The sequence below is a fragment of the Sturnira hondurensis genome, unplaced genomic scaffold (assembly GCF_014824575.4).
Source record: "Sturnira hondurensis isolate 20B ecotype Veracruz unplaced genomic scaffold, ASM1482457v3 Scaffold0005252, whole genome shotgun sequence".
In the NCBI taxonomy this organism is placed as follows: domain Eukaryota; kingdom Metazoa; phylum Chordata; class Mammalia; order Chiroptera; family Phyllostomidae; genus Sturnira; species Sturnira hondurensis.
In genome coordinates, this window is record NW_028077883.1 from 8246508 (window position 1) to 8267034 (window position 20527).

Here is a 20527-nt window from a genome sequence, read left to right on the forward strand (position 1 = left end):
TGCTCAAGGTCACACTGCTACTATAGAATGGAGCAGGACCTGAACTCATTCTCAAGTAAGAAATAGCATGAAATGTACCACCAGTATTCAACAAATGTGAAGGGCTGTCAAATGTTACTACCCGCTCACTTAAATCTTTTGTTAATCGTAGAACTTTTTTAGTCTATGCCCATGACATTAGCAATATTATTTGACAGGTAAAACGTCATGAAGGACTCATATATTGTTAGCCAGAAATCTACAAATTGTAACTTGTCCAGATACCTCTCAAATTCTAAATCCCCAAATAAGAATTTAATTTGGAATTTGTACTCTTTTTTTCAAGTATCAACAACAAAATAACACAAATACAAACCTTTCATTAAATGATTATCACCCACCTTTATCAAAGTTCTCAAAACCACATTCATTAAAAACTCTAATCTGAATTATCCTTCTCACATATTAAAATAATAAAGATGGCCATTTATAAGGAAATACTAGAGTTCAACTAAAATATAGCTATCTAAAACCAAGTCATGATTAATTAAAAAAGGGAAATTTCTCCCACTTCTTGCTTGAAGGAAGCTGAGGCATTATTAGGAAGACCCCAACTTTATGAGATGGGATAGAAAACAGTTTTTATTCATGAATAATAACCCTGGCAAAATAATGAAAGACTATTATTTTGCCAGAACAATGATAAACAGTAGCATTTCACAAAGAATTCTCATATACCTTAGCTTAGTGATGACCCTCGGAACTGTGATACGGAATTAACAAAAATAAATCAATCATCCTCATTTGCAGAAACTTAAGCTACAAGGTTTGGGGACTTGTCGAAAGTCATAAGGCAACCAATTCTGTCTGCAAATTATCCGCTCTTTCGAGGTCACCTCTACTGCACAGACCACAGTTCCCTAGCCAGGCCACCCGCTCAAAGACGACAGATAGCTTGGAAAAGGGAACTTCGGAAGGCAGCTGGGGCTGTGGTGGGGAAATGGCACATAGAGGAATAAAGGAGACAAAGCAAGCGCTGATTCCCTCACTAGCCTCTTCTAAAGAAATGTTCCTGGGACGCCACTTCCAGCTCGAGCAAGGCTCTGGGTTGGGGCGCTCAGGTGAGTTTTTCAGGGCGTGCACCAGCTCGCCGGACCCGGGACACCTGCCACCACCTACAACTTCGCTCTCCGCACGCCGCGGCCCAAAAGCAGAGTCTCAGCCTCTCTCCCAGCGGAGATGAAGGAGGCCTTTGCTTCCGCCTCTGCGACTCACCTGTCGGGTCATAAGAGATTTGATTTTTTGCATGTCGAAATCGTGACAGAGGTCCCCTGCCGCAAAGAACTAACAAATCACAACAAACCACCGGCCGGCTAGTCCACACACAGGGAAGCCATAGTGAGTGGTCACGTGAAGCTGCCGACCTTCCTTCCCTTTTCCTGGGCATGCTGGGAACTGTAGTCTTCCGCCAGCCGCCCACACCTCCAGGTATCACATTTCCCAGGAAGCCGAGCAGCGGGCGTCCCGGTGGACTCGGCCGGCTTTCCACTGAGCGACCTAGGCATAGCTGGTCTTGACCTGCTGTAGGTAGCTCTTGCGCAAGGCGAAAAACCAATTCTTACGTGACCTGGCATGGAGAGACGGGAGGGAACACCAAAAAACAGTATATAAACCAGCCTGATGTGATGCCCCCAGGAGAGGGACTGGAGGGGAGGAAGCCCCACCAGGTCTGGAGAGGCGGGGCGGGGAAACGGAGTCTGCAGCAAAGCAGCCGGGGCTCAGGAGAAGGCGCTCTTCAAGGGGTGACTGAGCCCTGGGAAAGGAGAGGTGTAGTCCGAGTTGTACAATGGGCGGCTGGCCAATATTAGCACCGACATTCCTCAGCCTTGACATCCACTGCAAAAACCCCTAAAGATTTAACCCTCATTTATTTTACTACCAGCGTAATCTAAGGCAAGTCAGGAAGGAAAATATAACAATAAGAACAAATGTCAAAATTCAATAAAGATCAAATTTTAAAAATGGAAACAAAAAAGATAATTACAAAGATCACTTTAAAGTCCTCTTTTCAACTTTTAGAAGGTTAGTGAAATTGAGGAAAGTGATACAGAAGTCATTTGAGGCTTAATTTAAGAAAAAACGTTGCAATTATGAGAATACCGGGGGAGGGAAGAAGAAAGCGACCCAAAGCTAACAATAATAGCTAACATTTATTGAAAGCTTTCTACATGTCAAGAAATCTAATAGCTTCACACGTATTATCTGATTTAGCCACACAAGCATCCTATGGGGTTGGTAACTATTACCCCATTTTGAAGATGAGGAAAATGAGGTGTGGAGAAATTAAGCAATTCGCCTAACATTACTGCAGATGTGCATGCAGAAACTGTAGGTCTGTTTAGCCAGATGTTTTAAGTAAAGGTTTTATGTATGAGGGAGAGTGGGTCCTAAAGCACCTGTTGAAGAGAAAGTGGCTATATGCTAAACCTGACAAGATTCTGCCCAGGAGCCTTACAAACTCAGAAGCAAAAGGTAACTGTGGAGGATGGTCTGACCGTAAAAATTCCTAACTAAAAAAAGGATTCTAGTTCAAAGGACGAAGCCAGCACCATTTGCTATTGTGGCACCATTTGCCAAACAGGCCTAAGACCTTGTTAAACGTGACTGCCATTTTACTCTTCTGACCTTATGTCCCCAGCACTGGAAATTACTGGAAGCATGAACAGAACGTGGCTGACTGCCCCCTACAGCCCCAGGCAGAAGGTAACATTGGAATAAACTGCAGCCTCATATTACAACGCCCCAACAGCCTGGGAGTCGCACAACAGCAACACCCCCCGCCCCACCACGCCCCCGACCCTTCTTTTAACCCCTCAGTGCTGGTGTCTCTCCACACCATGCCCCTCTCCTTTCTTGGAGAGTAAATAAAAACTTTATTTTCTACACTTTCTTCTCTTTGTGAATTCTTCCACATCCCGCAACACTAACTACCCTAATAATACTCCTCAGTGAGTTGAGCATTGTCCCGAAAAGCAAAGGTCTCCGGTCAGGTAGTCACACCCCAGGCTTGCAGCTTTCTAGACAAAGGTCAATCTTACCTTAAGTGAGCCTCTGTCTATTGTCTTTCTGCATCAAAAATAACATGCCTTTGGAATGTCAGAGTACCCTTTTCAGACCCCTCAGGGTGCACCCATGCATGAGATCACAGAACCCTTCGTTTTTGTCTCATTCCCTGAATGCCATGTCTATGTGTTGTGAATGTTAATTGTTAACTATCCTGTACCCACCGATGTAAAAGAGGTATGTGTGCCTCCATTTTACTCTTTACCCAGTCTCAGAGATTTTCCTGCTTTGCTTTCTCCCATCGCCTTACTCTGCAACCAATGGATTTCATGTAATCCCCACTAGGTTTCCTCCTTCGATTTCACTGTGCAAAGTAAACTGTAAAACTACCATACTCAGAAGCATTTCCTCAGTTCTTTGAGATTCCACTTCCCAGCAATTGTCAGCTTGGCTCAAATAAACGCATAAAAAAATTCTCCATAGGTTCAGATGTTTCATATGTCAGACCATCGTACCAATATTTTTTTAATTTCATTTATTTATTTTTAGTGTTTATTAGGGGAAAACTCACCAAATCCGTGATTTCAAAAATGTTTCTTAAGACAACTTAAAAAATGTTAAAGTATGACACACAACTGAAAAATATTAGGTAGCCAGTTACAGCAAAAATAATAAAAGTGGTTTGAAAATAACTGATGGTTGGGGAACACTAATATAGTGAATTCCAACTCTGAAATTTCTTTATTTGACCTCTCAGAGTCTTGTCTTCTTAATTTTTACTAATGAAGTTGAAACATTTGACCTAGGGTTTTGTAAGGGTAAAGGAGATAAGGCCAGTGGTTTTTTATAGTGGTTGTACCAGTCTACACTCCCATCAACAGTGCACTAGGGTTCCCTTTTCTCCACATCCTCACCAGCAGTTGTTGTTTGTTGATTTGGTTATGATGGCCATTCTCACCACTGTGAAGTGGTATTGTTATTGTTCTCTTTGGGGCTCTGTGTTTTAAAAAGACTGATTCTTACAGGCAGCCAGCTTTTGCCTTTCAAATCCATTCTTTATAAAATGGGAACATTTACCGACCTAAGCTGTTGAGGCCACACATTTTATTAGAGATTGGTCCAGGACTAGAATGCAGATCCAAATCCAGATCCAAATCCCCCCCAAAAAGTTTTTATTCAGTGTATTTTTTCCCTATCAGCCAGATTTGGGGAAATGGGTATTTTCTGTACCTATTTGACCCTGAAAAAGCAAAAAAGCTTTAAATTTTTGATTTACTCTAATACTATACACTTTATTTTATTTCTTAAAAAAGAAACGAACAATTCAGCCTTCTGAAAGTTCAAAGGCTGTGATTGTAATATTGAAAACATAAAGTAAGCCAGTGCTATTGTCTAAATAAACTATCTTATCTAAATAAACTATATTTTCTAATTGAACATACCCTAACACTATAGAAAATAATTGAGCTATACATGATGCATTTTAATGGCCATAAAGAAACTACAAACTTCAGGAGCACTTTTTAAAAGGTGAAGCACATTATTTCATTTCCATTTTTCAAAAATACATATATAAGACTTATATATGTATAAGTCTTATACATATATAAGACTTATACATATGTACTTATATACATATATAAGACTTATTTAGGACTTGCACACTTGCCTGAAGGCTGTTGGTGGCAGGCCAGGGCACAGTAGTGGGTAGTTTGGATGGCTCGCCCACAAGTCTTGAGGAAAGCTTGCTGGATGGTACTCGTTTTATAAAGGAGTGCTGGCCCTGTTTTTGCAGATTGGAACATCAGGCCTGAGAGCTGAGTGGATCTGATCTGGGGTAGTAGCATTAGCAGTGAAATAGGATAAGGGCATATTTCTGGTGATCCAAACAGGAGGAGACTGTAGAAGCTGAGATAAAAGCTGAGATCTTGGTTTGATTAAGAAGATGTGTTTCTAATCATCCTATGAATATCAAAACAGAGGAAAGATGTGACTGCGCTGCAAGATGATGTCACTGCGCTTCCTGAGCAAGCAGTAGCAGAAAACAGAACACTTGCTGAAGATGAAACAGTGACCTGGAGAGGAACCCAGGAAGCTGCTGCTGCATAGTCATTGAGCAGTCTTACCAGCAGACATCAGCAGACCTAGGTTTCGAGGCCGCAGCCCTGTAGATGTAGCTACGCAGAAGTGCACACCAGCACAAGCACAGGGGTAGCATTGGCCTCCTCCAGCAGCCAGCTCTTCCCCACAAACTGTAAGCTTTCCTAGGATCAGTCTATTCCAACATAAGGCAGTGCTACCTTTCCCAGTTCTTCTTGGTCCCCACTGTTCCACATTAACTTCTCAGTTCACCGTCTCTCCTTTCCAATTGTTCCTCCCATTACAAATTACTCATGTGCTACTCATAAGTAAAGAAGGTGGATGTTTGGAATGAATGTGGCAGATTGTTTGCTTTATAAAGCAAGACCAGACTTACTTACAATTTATTAAAAGTAATAAATTATAGTGTGACTTGAGAGGTGACAAAAAGCCCTCAACCTTCTTGCCAACTCTTTCCTCTCGCTCTCTTGCTCTCTCTCTTTCCACCCCCACCCCTCCCACACACACACTACCCCCAGTGGGTCCTTGCATTGCTTGAAATTTAATCACCACGGATATAAGTTGTTTTAGACTCATCAGCTTTCTCACTGCAAACGCAAATATAACTGAGATCAATAAACAGGCTCCTGGATAGAATGGTAGAGCAGAGCTCCCCAGGGGTTTACAAGTGAAATGTAAGACACTGATGGCGAGAAATTTCCTATAATTATTAAACACTTTAGGCCATCTTAACAATCATGGAAACGTTTATAATAGTTGAAGTTACAGTTTAACATTACCTGTAAAGGCTTCCTGTGTAAACGTCCTGATTTCAGATACTCCAGCAGGTGAAATTTTATACCTGCTGTCTGCCACAAGAGGGCGCTGTGTCATGATCTGCCAAGTAGCACCTTAGGAAGTCGTGTCACGCAAATAATGTTACTTTTTCTGTTTGCCAAGATGTGAAAAGATTACAGCTATGACTAATCTTGGCACTTATTTACCAATTACTTATTTATTGGTAATATTATTTATGTACCAATTATTTATTTATAATTTATTTACATGGCACCTGTTATCACCTATGTCAAAAGAAATTTTAAAATATAACACAAAAGAAACACAATAAATAAATAAATAAATAAAACGTACTCCTTTAGTTGAGTAAATTTAAAATTAGGAAGAAATCACTACATTGCATTTATTTCTCTCATTTTGTATAGGACTCAAAAAACTTCATCATGAGCCAGCACTGGGTTTGACACTGGAAAGAGCTTATTTTAATAAAGGCAATTGGAGGTTAATACTGATTTTTAAAATGTGAGGGCTAGTCCATATGAAATCTACAGAATTTCCATGTTACTTTCCAAATCGTATTTTGTACAACACAATATTAAAATTTACATACATTTCTTAAGCTTGAACTGAGAATTGGAAGACATGGGCTGAAGAGCACGTGGGATTTATTTCTAGGGGAACAACTTAACCAAAATACTAGTCAATCACTACGCATCTGACACTACACAAATGAATAAGTTTGGTCTGTATTCCAGGAGCCCAGAGGTAAAGTAAACATGCGATGAACTCACTGAGGTTAACCAGATGTGTGCCGAAGCAGACACGTGCGCAGCTCCGAGAACGGTGTGGTGCAGCAACGACCTAGGGGAGGCTCTTGCGTTTGTTCCGAAGCACGGAGACATCACCGAGTGCCCTCTGCAGAGGTTTCGGGTTTTCCGACAGTCACTCTCCCTACAGAAGCACTTATGGAAGAGCTGGGAGCCTGAACACAGAAGTGTTTCCAAACTTGGAATCCAAAATAAGTATCATTCTTTTTTTTGTTTCCTTCAATTACACTTGAGGAATAGTCTTCCTTATCTATTATCATTTAATTTCTTCAGTGAGCCTTTATGGTTAAAAATAATTTATGCAAGGAATGTTGCTTGATTTGATATGGGTTTGTTTATATACTTTTTTTTATTTTATAGAGTAGAAGGCTTGGACTAGAGCCTTCTTACAAGAAATGAAATGAAATGAGGGTTAACTTATAACTTAGTAACTGAAGCAGAAATGTTCAGGCCGCCTGCTGCCAGGGCAGTGAAGAGGCCGGGCTGGGACGCGGCGGCCCAGACATCCCAGCAGTGGTGAGACCCTCTCCAGCCCATTGGTTCATTTCCTCTGTGCTTCAGCTGCGGAGATGTGGCCTCAGATATTATCTGCTGGCATAGGCTTTTCATTATAACTCTGCCAGCCCATAATTCAGTGTTACTTAGAAACACACCTGTGGTTTGCTTTAAAAAAACAACCACCATGAAATCGTAGATTCAATAAAATCATAGCAGAAACTTGTAATAGGAAATACTACATAGAAAAATATATTTCTAAAGATATTCCGGTGCTCTGTTTTGATTCTTTGGTATAATTTTTACACGTTCCTTAGTCACTTCATGATGATTTATAACTGCTTAGCAGCTCTATGAAATAGTTCAATTTTGTGGGAAAAAATTAATTTCAAACTAATGGCACAGTTTTGCATGATAGGAAAACAGCCTTTGTCTTTCAGATTATTTCACAATATACTCTCATTATAAAAGCATACTGTTTTTCAGTAAAGTCGCCCAAAAGGATGTTTTTCTTCATGTTATCATTAATAGCTAAGAATTACTCATGAAATATATTGACAGTTACTGATAAATGCTAAGAAGCTGTTCTGAAAGTCATGAGCCCATATTCTTGCAGAACATAAAACAGGTGTTCCCACTCCCTGCCTCCTTTGTATACACATTCATTCTGTATTCAAATCACAGAAGCAAGAGGCAGGATAGGGTCTCTTACCTCACTACTAATTTCCCTGGCAAATAAGCCAACAGCTGCTGGTCCATGAACCAAGGTGTCACTAGGAACAGGACACCGTGTGCATGGGGCAGGATGCTTTCATGGAGCCCTTCGTCAGGGCCAGTGGGGCCTTTTGGTGCAAACTATACCTGCTTCTCGTAGGTAAGACACTGCAGTACTCGCGTTTTAGCTGTTGTTTGTTTGTTTTTGTTTTTAATTGTGGGCTTAAGGTAAATATTTGCTTTAGGCTGTATTTGACTCAGATCATTGAAGAACAGCTCAGAACCTTTTAAACAATAACACACTTTGTTCCAGCAAAGTAGCAGGCACATTTAGGAGAAATAAATTTCAATAAATGGATGGTTATTGTTTTCTGAGGGCTACAATCATCGTCAATAGCACTCACTAGGAAAGTGAAGATGTTCTAAAAACCTAGTAAATTTCTTCTTTTTAGAGAGTTTTTACATGTCGGTTCAATAGTCCCCCCTACATTGCATTTTGGCAAATATTGTTAGAGGCCACAAATCCGTGACGGCTTATAGTGAAACTCAAAACAATTTTTGAACATGTTTACTTGCTGTTTTTATTCAAGATATTGTGGCAAACTATTAGCTGTACTTCATTTTAAATTACCTATCTCATGAAGAATGGAAAAAGGTGGGGTTCCACACTGACAAAGCATATTTTATACCCAGTAGGGACAAATGGGTTTTAAAAGTATTATTTCTCTAAAATGCCTTCAGCCTTCCTCTTTGCCGAATGTCTATTCCTATTAAAAAACCTCTTCCTTCACCTGAATGTTTTTCACCTCGATATCTTCGTCCTCAGAGTTCAAAGGACTCTTTCCCCAACATCCCCACTCTCTCTGTGTCCTCGTCGTTTTCACCAGGCATTCTTTTTTTCAGCTTTCCTATCTGTCAGTTTCAAAGTCAAGGTTAGTTTCTTGTTTACACTTAACCCATAGAAGTTTTTAAAAGATTCTATTTCTTAAATTTGAAGAACAACTTAGTTAAATGAGCAATTTGTGTTAGCCTTCTTCAGTAGTTTAGAGCCTGGCTTTTACTGGTATATTTCATTATAGTAAATGAGATTGTTATTCACGTTTATGCCTGATGTTGTATATATCCCACATATGTGAAATGTACAATTGGTAAAATTTTTGAAAGTGTTTGCATTTTCCATAGTTGCGATTGTCCCAGGGTATATGTTGTCACACTCAAACTGATGCAGATATTATTTTTAGGAAAATCAAACAACTACCATAACTGGCTCCTTCTCTTTGCGCATGTTTCTGTGATTTGAAAGTATCCTGTGTGTCAGCGCCCCACTTACTGCTAATTTATAACAGTAGGACCACTGTCATTTCATAAGTAATCCTTTTGTAACTGGCCTGAAGAAGAACTTAGAGACAGTTCACTTGAGAAATTCAGGGAAACATGCTTTAGAGAAATAGCATGTTCATAAGTAGTTAAAGCAGGGTCTTATCCCTTAAGACCCTCTTACACAAACTTCCTTTCCCATTAGTGGTATGTTGTAAAGACCACAAGGAATGTGGGAATCTTTTTGTTTTTTGGAATATTAAATTATGTTTGAGGTTCTTTTTCTTTTACAATAAAAACTTAAAAATTTGAAGCCCATAATGTAGTTTATAGAGTCTATTCAGAATAAAACTGTGTACTTCCTTGCTATTTTTTTCTAAGTATGCAGGAGTTTATTTTCAGTCAACAATAGCTGTGTTATGCTTGCTAATATCATACATGATGATGGAGAAGTAAGTGCCAACCATTTTGAGCTACAGGTAGAGGTCACTGGGAAAGTTTGATGTTTACGTTCAACACAGGGACAGTGGCCTAAGGAGTGTTGTGTTTATGGAATCTACATACATTTTACAACATGACCTCAGGTGTTCTGTGGCACTGGACCGTCCTTTGAAATGCTACTGCTACACTGTTTAAGGGAGTCTCTGACAGGGAGATCATTGCTGTGATTGTGATGTCAGATTATTCATTGTATTAACAATGTTTCTGCAGATTAGTGTGGTTTATATGCAAAAAGCACACGAGTTTTCCTTTTTTATACTGAAAAAGTCTTAATCGACAATAATAATGAAATAAATTTTCATTGAAGTCAAAATATTTGGAATATCAGAAGGAAGTTAAAGTTTCGTCAATTTTTGTGTCATTTTTGAAGTTTATTTGTTCACACATAGGTTGACCTTCTAAAATCAATAGTTTTAGTCATTTAGGTTTTCTCAGACACCTAGAAAAGAGCACTTGAGAGATGCTCAAAATGAAGCTAATTTTTTAAAAGTTAATTAACTGCTGTTTGACGCATGGACTCATCACACCTGTAGGGGAAATGCAGCAACAGCAGGAGAGTACGAGGTCCTGTGGTGTGGAGGAAGCGTTCAATGATCTGTTCACACCTGTCCACGCTCCAGAGTTCACTGCAAGTGAGGATTGCATCATATCTGTAGAGTCACGTCTTCCCTGCAGAGGGGAAAGGTTGTAGGTGGCTGAAATACAATTTAATTCCTTGATGACATTCTTATAACTTACTACCTATGATTTATCTGATTAAAACTGGTGTAGGCGCCCTCTGCAAACAGCCATTGTCAAGCTGTGCTACACGCTCTTGTATATATTTAAATTGTCACACATATATTTTTAAAATGTCTGATGACATGACTTCATATCACTGATGTGATACCTATTGAATATATGCAGAGGTATTAATGGCAATACGTTATTTAAGGTATTATAATGTGAGGCAGTTTCTAAAATGGTCCAAAGAACTAGCTCACCCTCCATAAACAATATTGTAAGTGCCACATAAAATGCTATCTTCTGCTAAAGTGGTTTCATTTTTACCTGGGCTACAATATTCACATGTAATATCCTATGAAATAAAATTCGCTTCTCACAACTCCAGTCACAGACTTTCTAATCAGGCTTTCATACTGGGATTCAGCATTCCAGAAGTCACCCAAATTTCTGTTCTCCTAAAGCTGACACTCCACAGTACTTAAGCGTTTCCCAACCATTTCAGAGTACTACAATCTCAGTTCATCTTTTTTCAACCGCAACCGCAAAAAATAATGTAGATAAGAAAGGGTTCTTCTCCTTTCCAAAAAGAGCACAAAGGGACCTTTGCAATGACTTCCCCAAAAGACCAGAACAGACTGGCCAGGACTGTGCTCAGGGCATCTAGGGCTACGCCCCAGTCAACAGCCGTCCCCGGGCTGGGCTTCGAAGTATGTTCAATGGACCTGCACATCGATGACCAAACTGCTGACTAACCCAGCCAACTCCTGAGCTCTGTGTCAGTGGCCACGCAGCTTTTCCAGGGCATTCTCAAAGCAGTGGCGTGGATTCCTGCCATCCCCCTTGATTTCATCGGTTACAAACACAGAATTGCCCCTTTATTAAAGGATATCCAGGGATTGGCAATGTATTAAGTGGACTAAAATCTGAGATTCAATACTTCAACATTCTTTGTGCTCTGTCTCAATTAACTAGGGACGCTTCACCTTCAAAAGTAAGGTTCCTGCCGCCCTGAGGAAAGCACCTCAGAATGTGAAGAGCATCAGTGTAAGAGAGGCCTTAGACCTCACCTAATATCACCCCCTCTTTGACCTGGAGAAAACTGAGGTCTAGAGAATAAAAACGATTACTAAGGCCACTGACCCAATCAATCCCCATTTTTTCCCAAGTGTGTGTGCTTTACTAAGTCCTCACATTTGGTGAATTTTTAACTTTATTGAAGTATAAACACAGTAGCCTTTCTCTGAAAATTTACAGAATATATTCCTGAAATCTTTTATTTCAATGCAATTAGCAAGTGATGGATTTAAGACTATATAGTGGGAAGGGAGTTCAAGATAAGGAATGAATGATGAAACCCTCATAAACATTATTATGTGCACCACAGTAAAAAAGAAGACAGCCATGCACACTGCATATGGTGGAAATTACATCTTACATAGGTTAATAACAGGCCCTAGAAACCTAGTTTTTATTATTGCTTACCAGGAACTCGTCAGGAGCTTGCTAGCACCAATGTCAACAACGGGCGTGCAAAGGGATGTTCTTTTGTGCAGACAACACTTACACTGAAATGAGCTTTTTCCCATGCTGGTCTCCCATCCAAATGCCCAATGTCTTTCTAAAATCTATGACTCCAGGAGCCTCGTCCCCTCTGTCAGCCTCGGCTTCACGTGTCTCAGGCGTCACCGCTTCATGTCTCAGATGTCCTCTCATCTTCCTTTCTCTCTGTTATGATTTCCTTACAGAAACCATTACTCCTTTCCTGCAGTCCACTTTATCTCCTCTTTAGAAACCCAGCAACCAGCCCCTCCTTTTTCTTTTTCTTTTTTAAAAGATTTTATTTATTTATCTTTAGAGGGGAAGGGAAGGAGAGAGGGAGAGATGTACAGTTGCCTCTCATGTGTCCCCTGCTGGGAACTGGCCTGCAACCCAGGCAAGTGCCATGACTGGGAATCGAACTGCAGTTGTTTGGTTCATGGGCCCACACTCAATCCAGTGAGCTACACCAGCCAGGGCCCTTCTTTTTCTACAGATTCAAATTTAACATTCTTGCACTTTCCAGAAAGGAAAACAGAAGCAAGTCCGCCTACCTTTGTAACTCTTTTGTTATGGACCAAATCACTAAAATGAATGTGCGGGTACAGCCCATCATCAAAAAAAAAATTCACAAGTCAACCACAAATACACACAGAAGGCAAGGACAGAATGTAAGACACTTGTTTATTTTTCCCACAGAGTCACCTAACTTTCAGTCCATACGGTTGGTTTCTGTTGAGCAACCGGAGTCCCTTCTCCCTCTCACCTCCTCTGATCATCCTCTTTCTTCTTTCTCCTGAGTTCTTTGCTCCAACTTCCCAGCTGGTCCCAGGGTCTTACTCTCTGCTACCAGCTAGCGAAAGACCAAAACCATGAAAATCTGTGTTCCCACCTCTACCCTGGGAAGGAAAAAGGGAAATTTACTGCCAGTAGAACTTGATACCCCCGAGGAGCAGGAAAGTCTTTTACTTTCTCCAAAGAAATCATTGTACAACAGGACTTTATACTGTTCCCTTTCTAAGATTGAGACTGAGATAAAGCTTAAAGATTCCCTTCCTAGTTAGGGATGAAAAGGGGAAGCAATTAAAGATAATAAACATTTTGTATAAGAGGAAATGGAAATTGTGAAACCTGATTTAATGTGTAATTTTGAACTTATATGCAGCCCCAACACAGCATGCCCTGCAAGCCTTGGCTCTCCCTTATAAATTGTTGCCTACCCAAGGCAGCCAGAAGCAATGGCCAGGACTTGACCAAGGGTCACAAGGTATTCCAAGTTAAAGATGATATCTTGACCTAAGGTACGTTTTAGCTCCTGAATCTGAAGGTAGAATGACCCCTTCTCTCCTGTCCCATGAATGAGAGGAATGCCAGAGTGGACCTCAGAGCTGCCTTCAAGACCTGAAGAAATGTTTGATTACCAATCAGCTCCCAACGTGACCCTGAACTTCTAACCCACAGTGTCTGTGATTTTTGCCCTATACAGTCTGTAACCTTATGCCACTGGGGAGTTTGGGCTTCTGAGCATTAGCTTCCAGTTCCTCTGTCAGGTGCCACGTGTAAGAAACTCTTCCCCCCTGCAGTCTTCAGGGTTCAGTGTTCAGCTCTGCTAGCACCAGCTGGGTGAACAGTTTCCTTTTCAATAACAGTTGTAGGATATGTATTTGTGCCCAAATTCCCATCTCTTCTCACCTCAGATTTTATCCCATCTTCATGCATCTGCATTCTGCTTCATCAAGATTTCTTTCAAGTGCATCACTCCAATAGCTACAGACATTTTCCTGACCCCCTTCACAGAAAGACTCCCAGAACTGTTGCCTATACTCAAGGTCTCCAGTTTCCTTTCCATGATCTATTTTTCCCCTTACTCTTCAAAACACTTCACGTGTAAATTCCTCTATTCCCTCCCCCATTATTTCAAATGTTCCAGGTAGCAAATGATTCGGTAGCAAATGATACAGGTACCATATTGCTCCTTCTAAAAATGAGGGTTTTGAAGCAAAAAGATTTTAACTAGGACTTCAGCAACATGGTAGCCTAAACTAAGGAAGACTCTCTTCTCACTTGCAAGTACACAGAAATGCTAAATCAAATAAAACAATGTGTCACGGTTCAAGGTAAAGATAGAGAGATCTCTAAGTGCCAGAAACTTCAAAGAAACCTGCAGACACAGCAGTAAGTACCTGGGCCAAAATGACCCAGGCAACCAGGAGGTCAGGGGTTCAGGAGCCAGGGCTCTGCACTGGGCAGAGGTCCATGGCCCAGGGCCGTCCAGGACCTTCATTCCCTCCTCACGCCACTATAATCAGGCTTTCATGCCTAGTACACCCTTTCAGTATTCTCTCTTAAATGTCTAGTGAGCATCTAAAGTGAGGTTGTCCAAAACTGACTCCAGATCTTCCCCAGGAAAGTTGTTCTCCCCACAGTCTTCCCAATGATTAATTTAAGAGTTCTCCATTAATAAACGACAACTCTATTCCTCCAATTGATCAACAACCTTGGAATCATGGCTGACTCTTCTTGGTTTTATATATCTACCCCCAATGTGTTGTCAGACCTGCTCACCCCACCAGTCTTTTCTCACAGTGTCTTTTACCACCACCCTTGCCTACTTTATTGCAGTCACCTCCTAAGTGGTCTCCTGCTCCTTCTCATGCCCTTATTTCTATCTATTCTCACAGCAACAGGAGTACACCTTAAAAAAAAAGACCGTATCCCTCTGCTCACAAAATTCTAGTTGCATCCCCACTTCACTCAGAGAATAATTGCCAAAGTGTTTTCCACAACTCTAAGAGACATGGGCCGGTCTGGCCCCCACCACCTTGCTGACCTCACGTCTCACCACACTCCTCTTCCTCTCTGCTCCTTCTACCCCTGCCTCTGGATATCTCTCAAACACACCAGCCAGCTTCCTGCCTCTGAGCAGGAATAATTGATCATGTCTGATAATGATTTAATGTCACTCTCCTTGGGATCTTTGCATTCGGCAGGGCTTTGGCTAAAAGGAAAAACTTCCAAAAAGTGGACTACTAATCCATTTTGGAAGACTTTGGAAGAAGATTCTTGGGAGGAAGTAGCCCTTCAAAGTTTCTTGAATCACATAGTTTGATTACAATATGATATGACTCAGGTATTAATGTGGTCACAATTTCAAATGTCTTAAAGGTTTCATGGACTTTAGAACTAATAATCTCTCACAGTTCTCCTTTTCCCATTCTTCTTCAGCAGTTATAGATAATAACTTCTGCTTTTCCTTAAAGCAGTCATGCAAGCAACACAGTGTTTGGGTGGAGTTTTTGAAATGCACACGGTTTCAGAGACAAATATTTGCCTCTACCAGTAACCGGGACTAGAATGGTCAGTGCCTGGAAGCTGCTCTTCTTTGAAAGGCGTTACCGCCCGAACAGCTGCTCTCTGCACTGCCTCTTTAGCCTGTGAGATGCGGCTCAGGGTCTTTACTGCTTTCCTTTCCTTTGTAGTGGGCGCTTGCTCGGGGCTGAAGTTGGTGGTGCCATCACACACCGTCCATGGCATCAGGGGTCAGGCCCTCTACCTCCCCGTGCACTATGGATTCCACACCCCAGCCTCAGACATCCAGATCATATGGCTGTTTGAGAGACACCACACGATGCCCCAGTACTTACTGGGCTCTGTGAACAAGTCTGTGGTTCCCGACCTGGAATACCAACACAAGTTNCTTTGAAAGGCGTTACCGCCTGAACAGCTGCTCTCTGCACTGCCTCTTTAGCCTGTGAGATGCGGCTCAGGGTCTTTACTGCTTTCCTTTCCTTTGTAGTGGGCGCTTGCTCGGGGCTGAAGGTGGTGGTGCCATCACACACCGTCCATGGCATCAGGGGTCAGGCCCTCTACCTCCCCGTGCACTATGGATTCCACACCCCAGCCTCAGACATCCAGATCATATGGCTGTTTGAGAGACACCACACGATGCCCCAGTACTTACTGGGCTCTGTGAACAAGTCTGTGGTTCCCGACCTGGAATACCAACACAAGTTCACCATGATGCCACCCAACGCATCTCTGCGCATCGACCCGCTGCAGTTCACTGATGAAGGCAATTACATCGTGAAGGTCAACATTCAGGGCAATGGAACCCTCTCAGCTAGTCAGAAGATACAAGTCACTGTTGACGGTGAGTCCACTGTAAGTGGCCTGGGCAGCCGGGCAGCATGGTAGTGAGCTGTGACTCAGATTAGAGTGCTGGGCTTCAGGTCCTGGCTCTCCTACTTTGGGCAAATTAATTAACCCGCAAAGCCTCAGTGTCTCAGAGCACAAATGACACTATGCACCTCACAAGGCGTTCTGGGGATGGCGGAAGACATGCATGTAAAGGACATGCATGGTGCCCGGCTCCAGGTGATCCAGCAATAAGTAGAATTCATTTGTTTGCCTGGAAACTATCCAGTATAAAGTTGATAATATAATGAGATGGAGACAATTTTATTTTCTCAGTAGCAGAATGTACCCTGGGAAGAGCTCTAATTATGTCACAGGGAGATTTTATTTTGGCACACTGTGTGAGGGAGGATGAGACCTGCTTAGAGACTGTACTTAAGGAGCAACAAAAGCTGTGAGAAATGTCCCCTGAGAGGAAGCAGGGTCAGCCAACTTTCAGGCGTTCACTTTCCTTATTGAGGTATTTAAGTGGTATAACCTTCAATATACTATGTCCAAAGCCCAACTTTACATTTTTCCTCTCTAAACCCATATTTTTATTTTTTATTTTTTATTTTTTATTTATTTTATTGTATTTTTCCATTACTATTTGTCCCCCTTATAGCCCCCTCCCCACCCCTGCAATCCCCACCCTGTTGCCCATGTCCACGAGTCCCTTTTCCTTCTCATTTGGTCCCTCCACCCACTAGCCCCCTAAACACATTTTTTAACAATATTTCTCCTAAAGCCTCATAAATACCAGCTTCATTCCATCAGTTGCTTAGGCCAAAACCTTGCCATCACCATCATCCCCCTTCCTCTCACATTCCGTATCCAGTTCACGAGTCACTCCTGTCAGGCTCACCTTCAAGTATGCAGAGTCCCACCACTTCTCCCCACCCCCACTTCTCCCCACCCCCACTTCTGCCCCAGTCCCACTGCTGCCCCACCCCCACCACTTCTCCCCACCCCCCTGCTGCCCCCCCACTGTTGCCCCACCCCCACCACTTCTCCCCACCCCCACTACTGCCCCCCACTGCTGCCCCACCCCCACTACTGCCCCACCCCAGCCGCCATCAGCTTTGGCCCGGGCTGCCCTAATAGCCTGCCACCTGGCCTCCCTGCTTTCGCTCCTGCCTCCTGTAGCTTAAAATCATCCCAAAGCCTCTATCTCACTCAGAATAGAAGTCAAAGTGCTAACAATGGCCTACAAGGCCCACCATGGTCTCCCCAACATAGCCAACACCTATGTGACCCCATTTCCTGCCTCCCTTCCCCTCAGTCTGTTCTTCCTAGAACAGGCCAAAGACACTCACACTTAAGACTTTTTTGTATTTGCTGTTCCCTCTACCCAAATGGCTTTTCTCCTGGATAATAGCATGGTTTTCTCCCCTATTTCCCTAAGGGCTCAGCCGAAATGTCACTCTAACTGTGAAGCCTTTCCTGACCACATTACACGAAGTAAAACCTTGCTCCCAAAGAAGGGGAAGGGTCAGGCAAATATCTGTATTGAGTTCCTTTCACAGAACTTATTCCCACACAACATATTCTATGTATAATTTTATTATTTTATTTTTTATTGAATGTCTTGGAGTGACACTGGTTAACAAAATTCTACAGGTTTCAGGTGCACAGTTCTACAACACATCATCTGTACACTGTACTGTGTGTTCAACCCCAAGTCAGGTCTCCATCCATCACCATTTACCCCCTTTATAGCTTCTCCCCTCCCCACACCCGCCCCTTCCACAATCACCACACTGTTGTCTGTGTCCCTGAGTTTTTTTTTTAATTTTTCTTTTTTGGCTCAATCCCTCTACCCTACACCCCAGTTAGCCAACCTGTCAGCCTGCTGTCTATGAGTCTGTCTCTATTTTGCTTTTTACTTCATTTTGTTTATTTTGTTCCACATGTGAATGAAATCAGATAGCACTTGTCTTTCTCTAACTGGCTTAATATTATATATTTTTATTTGTTTATTGTTTCCCTTCCCCACAGAGAATATAAGGTCCATGGGAGCAGGGATTTTGTATTATTTTCCGCTTTGTCCTCGGCACCTAACCCTGTCACAGGCCATTAGCAGCTGCTCGGCATGCACCTGTGGGGTAAACGAGAGGAGACCACAGAGCACACGTGTGGGGGCAAACACACAGGGTGTGGAAGCAGATGCCTGAAGAGCAGACTCCAGGAAAGAAAAGGAGAAAATTTGGGGGGAGGGAATTTTCATGGAATTCTCCTGTGTAGCCCCCTATCTCTGCAAACTTTGAATAAGACATCCATTACTGGTTAATGTGTAGTAAAATTGGATCTGTTTCAAGAAATGCAATCAAAATGCCTTAATGAGGGCCTAGGAAGCATGAAAAAAATCTTCTGGGGAAACTTTCACATGGAGCTACACTATTTGAGGCAAACGGGTGATTACGATAGCAACATCTATTCTGATGACGGGTTCTCCCCATACGAGACCTTCCGTGTGTTGCCTCTTTGACTTATCTCGTACCACGTATGTTTCCACACACAGATTTATTCGGAACATAGGCTTTTTTGATGTAATAAATGTACACAACTCATTTTTCTTTTTAAATCATAGTAATCCAAATAATGCTATTCCAAATCTTTATTCTTGTCAGAAAAGATAAAAGATTAAATTAAACAAGCCAGTTGGTTGCACCCATCTCGAGAAAGGCAGGGGGAGGCTTCAGAACTGGCCAGTCGCCCCGCAGGCTCCGCTTTCAACTCCCTGCTAAGCTTTCCGATTTTCCTATCCCCTCTGGGCCCATGGTTTGGGTCTGTTTGTTTCATAATCAGTTTTCCAGCATAAAAAATTGTGTGAGTGAAGACCAATTTACTTTAGATACATCAACCCCAGTTAAAAGCTTCACGGGAAATTGAAATCTTAATATTGGAGCCAATCACCTGCACTATGTGTCATCTCAGGCTCTCTGTGAGTCATACACAGAAGATTATTAAACCCATATTTCTCCAAAATGCCGGAGAGAAACATTGATAGACTTAATGCCCCCTTTGTCTTGCCATGTCTGCTGTGTACCTCTGGGCAAGTCACCGTCCTTTATCACACAACGTCATGAACCTCAAAATTTAATGAAGGTTGCTGAAAAGGGCTGTGGGTACTTTTATAATTTCCACCCTTATCTAGCCATCTAGAGTTAAAACTCAGGGAAGAAACATACACTCATTCTTGGGAATTTAATCATTTCACAGATCTTATGTGACTACAGTGTATCAGACTTATGGCCTAAAACTGTTTTCTTAGGTCTTGAAGTTCCAGCAAGAATTTCTGTTGGATTTGTCTTTTATATCTCTAATTTGATGTAATCCCAGTAACACGTTTCATCCTACTTTCAGACTGAGTCAGTTTTGAAAGGTAGGTGTTGGTTTGTTAAAGTGGCAAATGTAATGTTGCTACGCAAATGCACAGCAATTAAAACACATAATTAGTTTGCCCACATAAAAGGAATAGTAACTAGTACATACATGATTCTCTAAAACTTTCCCTCAGTTTCCCATAAGTATAATATATATGAGCTTGATATTTTGCAAATGGTAGACAGAAATTTGAATTCACCACACCCACCCCACCAGCTGCTCTTGAGACTTAGGACAAACCCGGAGAGGGGACGAACCAGGTTGATTCTGTCTACGAGAGTAACCCTTTACGGTGTTGGCAAGCACACAGACAGGAAAGAAGGAAGCTGATATTCTCTACCACTAACTGCATTACTGTAAATGTTTTCGTTAGAAAATCCCTGAAGAGTAAGCTCTCAAATGTGGTTATTTCTGCTGCAATTTTTAAAATATGTTATTCTTTTGAATTTTTAAATTCTCTTCCTTAATTATTGCCTAAACTGTCCACAGTGACAAAGTATAAAACTGTAGAATCATTTCCCCAGCATTTAACATTTGAGAGATCTCACAGATTCTTATTATAATGTCATAGCAGTAAAACCCATTTCTCTCGCTCCGTATTGCAGATCCTGTCACAAAACCCGTGGTGCAGACTCAGCCTTCCTCCGGGGCGGTGGAGTACGTAGGAAACATGACCCTGACTTGCCTTGTGGAAGGGGGCACGCGGCCAGTCTACCAGTGGCTAAAAAATGGGAGACCTGTCCATAGCAGCTCCACCAACTCCTTTTCTCCCCAAAACAACATCCTTCATATTGCTCCAGTGACCAAAGAAGACATTGGGAATTACAGTTGCCTGGTGAAGAACCATGTCAGTCAGATGGAAAGTGACATCATTATGCCCACCATATATTGTAAGTTAAAAAAAATCAAGTTTTCCCCTGGGAAGTTCTCAC

At 41.9% G+C, this 20527-nt stretch overlaps 2 protein-coding genes across 4 annotated transcripts in view; one reads left to right on the forward strand and one right to left on the reverse strand.

The window, feature by feature from the left end:
• VPS50 (VPS50 subunit of EARP/GARPII complex) overlaps positions 1 to 1401 on the reverse strand; it is a 122332-nt gene extending 120931 nt beyond the window's left edge. The window contains exon 1 of the mRNA XM_037046475.1: positions 1255 to 1401. Within this exon, the coding sequence (XP_036902370.1) occupies positions 1255 to 1287 (33 nt within the window). The 5' untranslated portion in view covers positions 1288 to 1401. The remainder of the gene's footprint in view (positions 1 to 1254) is intronic.
• Positions 1402 to 7949: 6548 nt separating this feature from the next.
• Positions 7950 to 20527, forward strand: part of HEPACAM2 (HEPACAM family member 2) — a 42305-nt gene continuing 29727 nt past the window's right edge. For 2 of the 3 annotated variants that reach the window (XM_037046477.1, XM_037046478.1), the window contains exons 1-2: positions 15792 to 16185; positions 20201 to 20485. In XM_037046477.1, coding sequence (XP_036902372.1) covers positions 15792 to 16185; positions 20201 to 20485 — 679 coding nt within the window. Of the gene's footprint in view, positions 8116 to 15791; positions 16186 to 20200; positions 20486 to 20527 lie in introns of those variants that run through there. The other variant, XM_037046479.1, reaches the window with a different exon arrangement.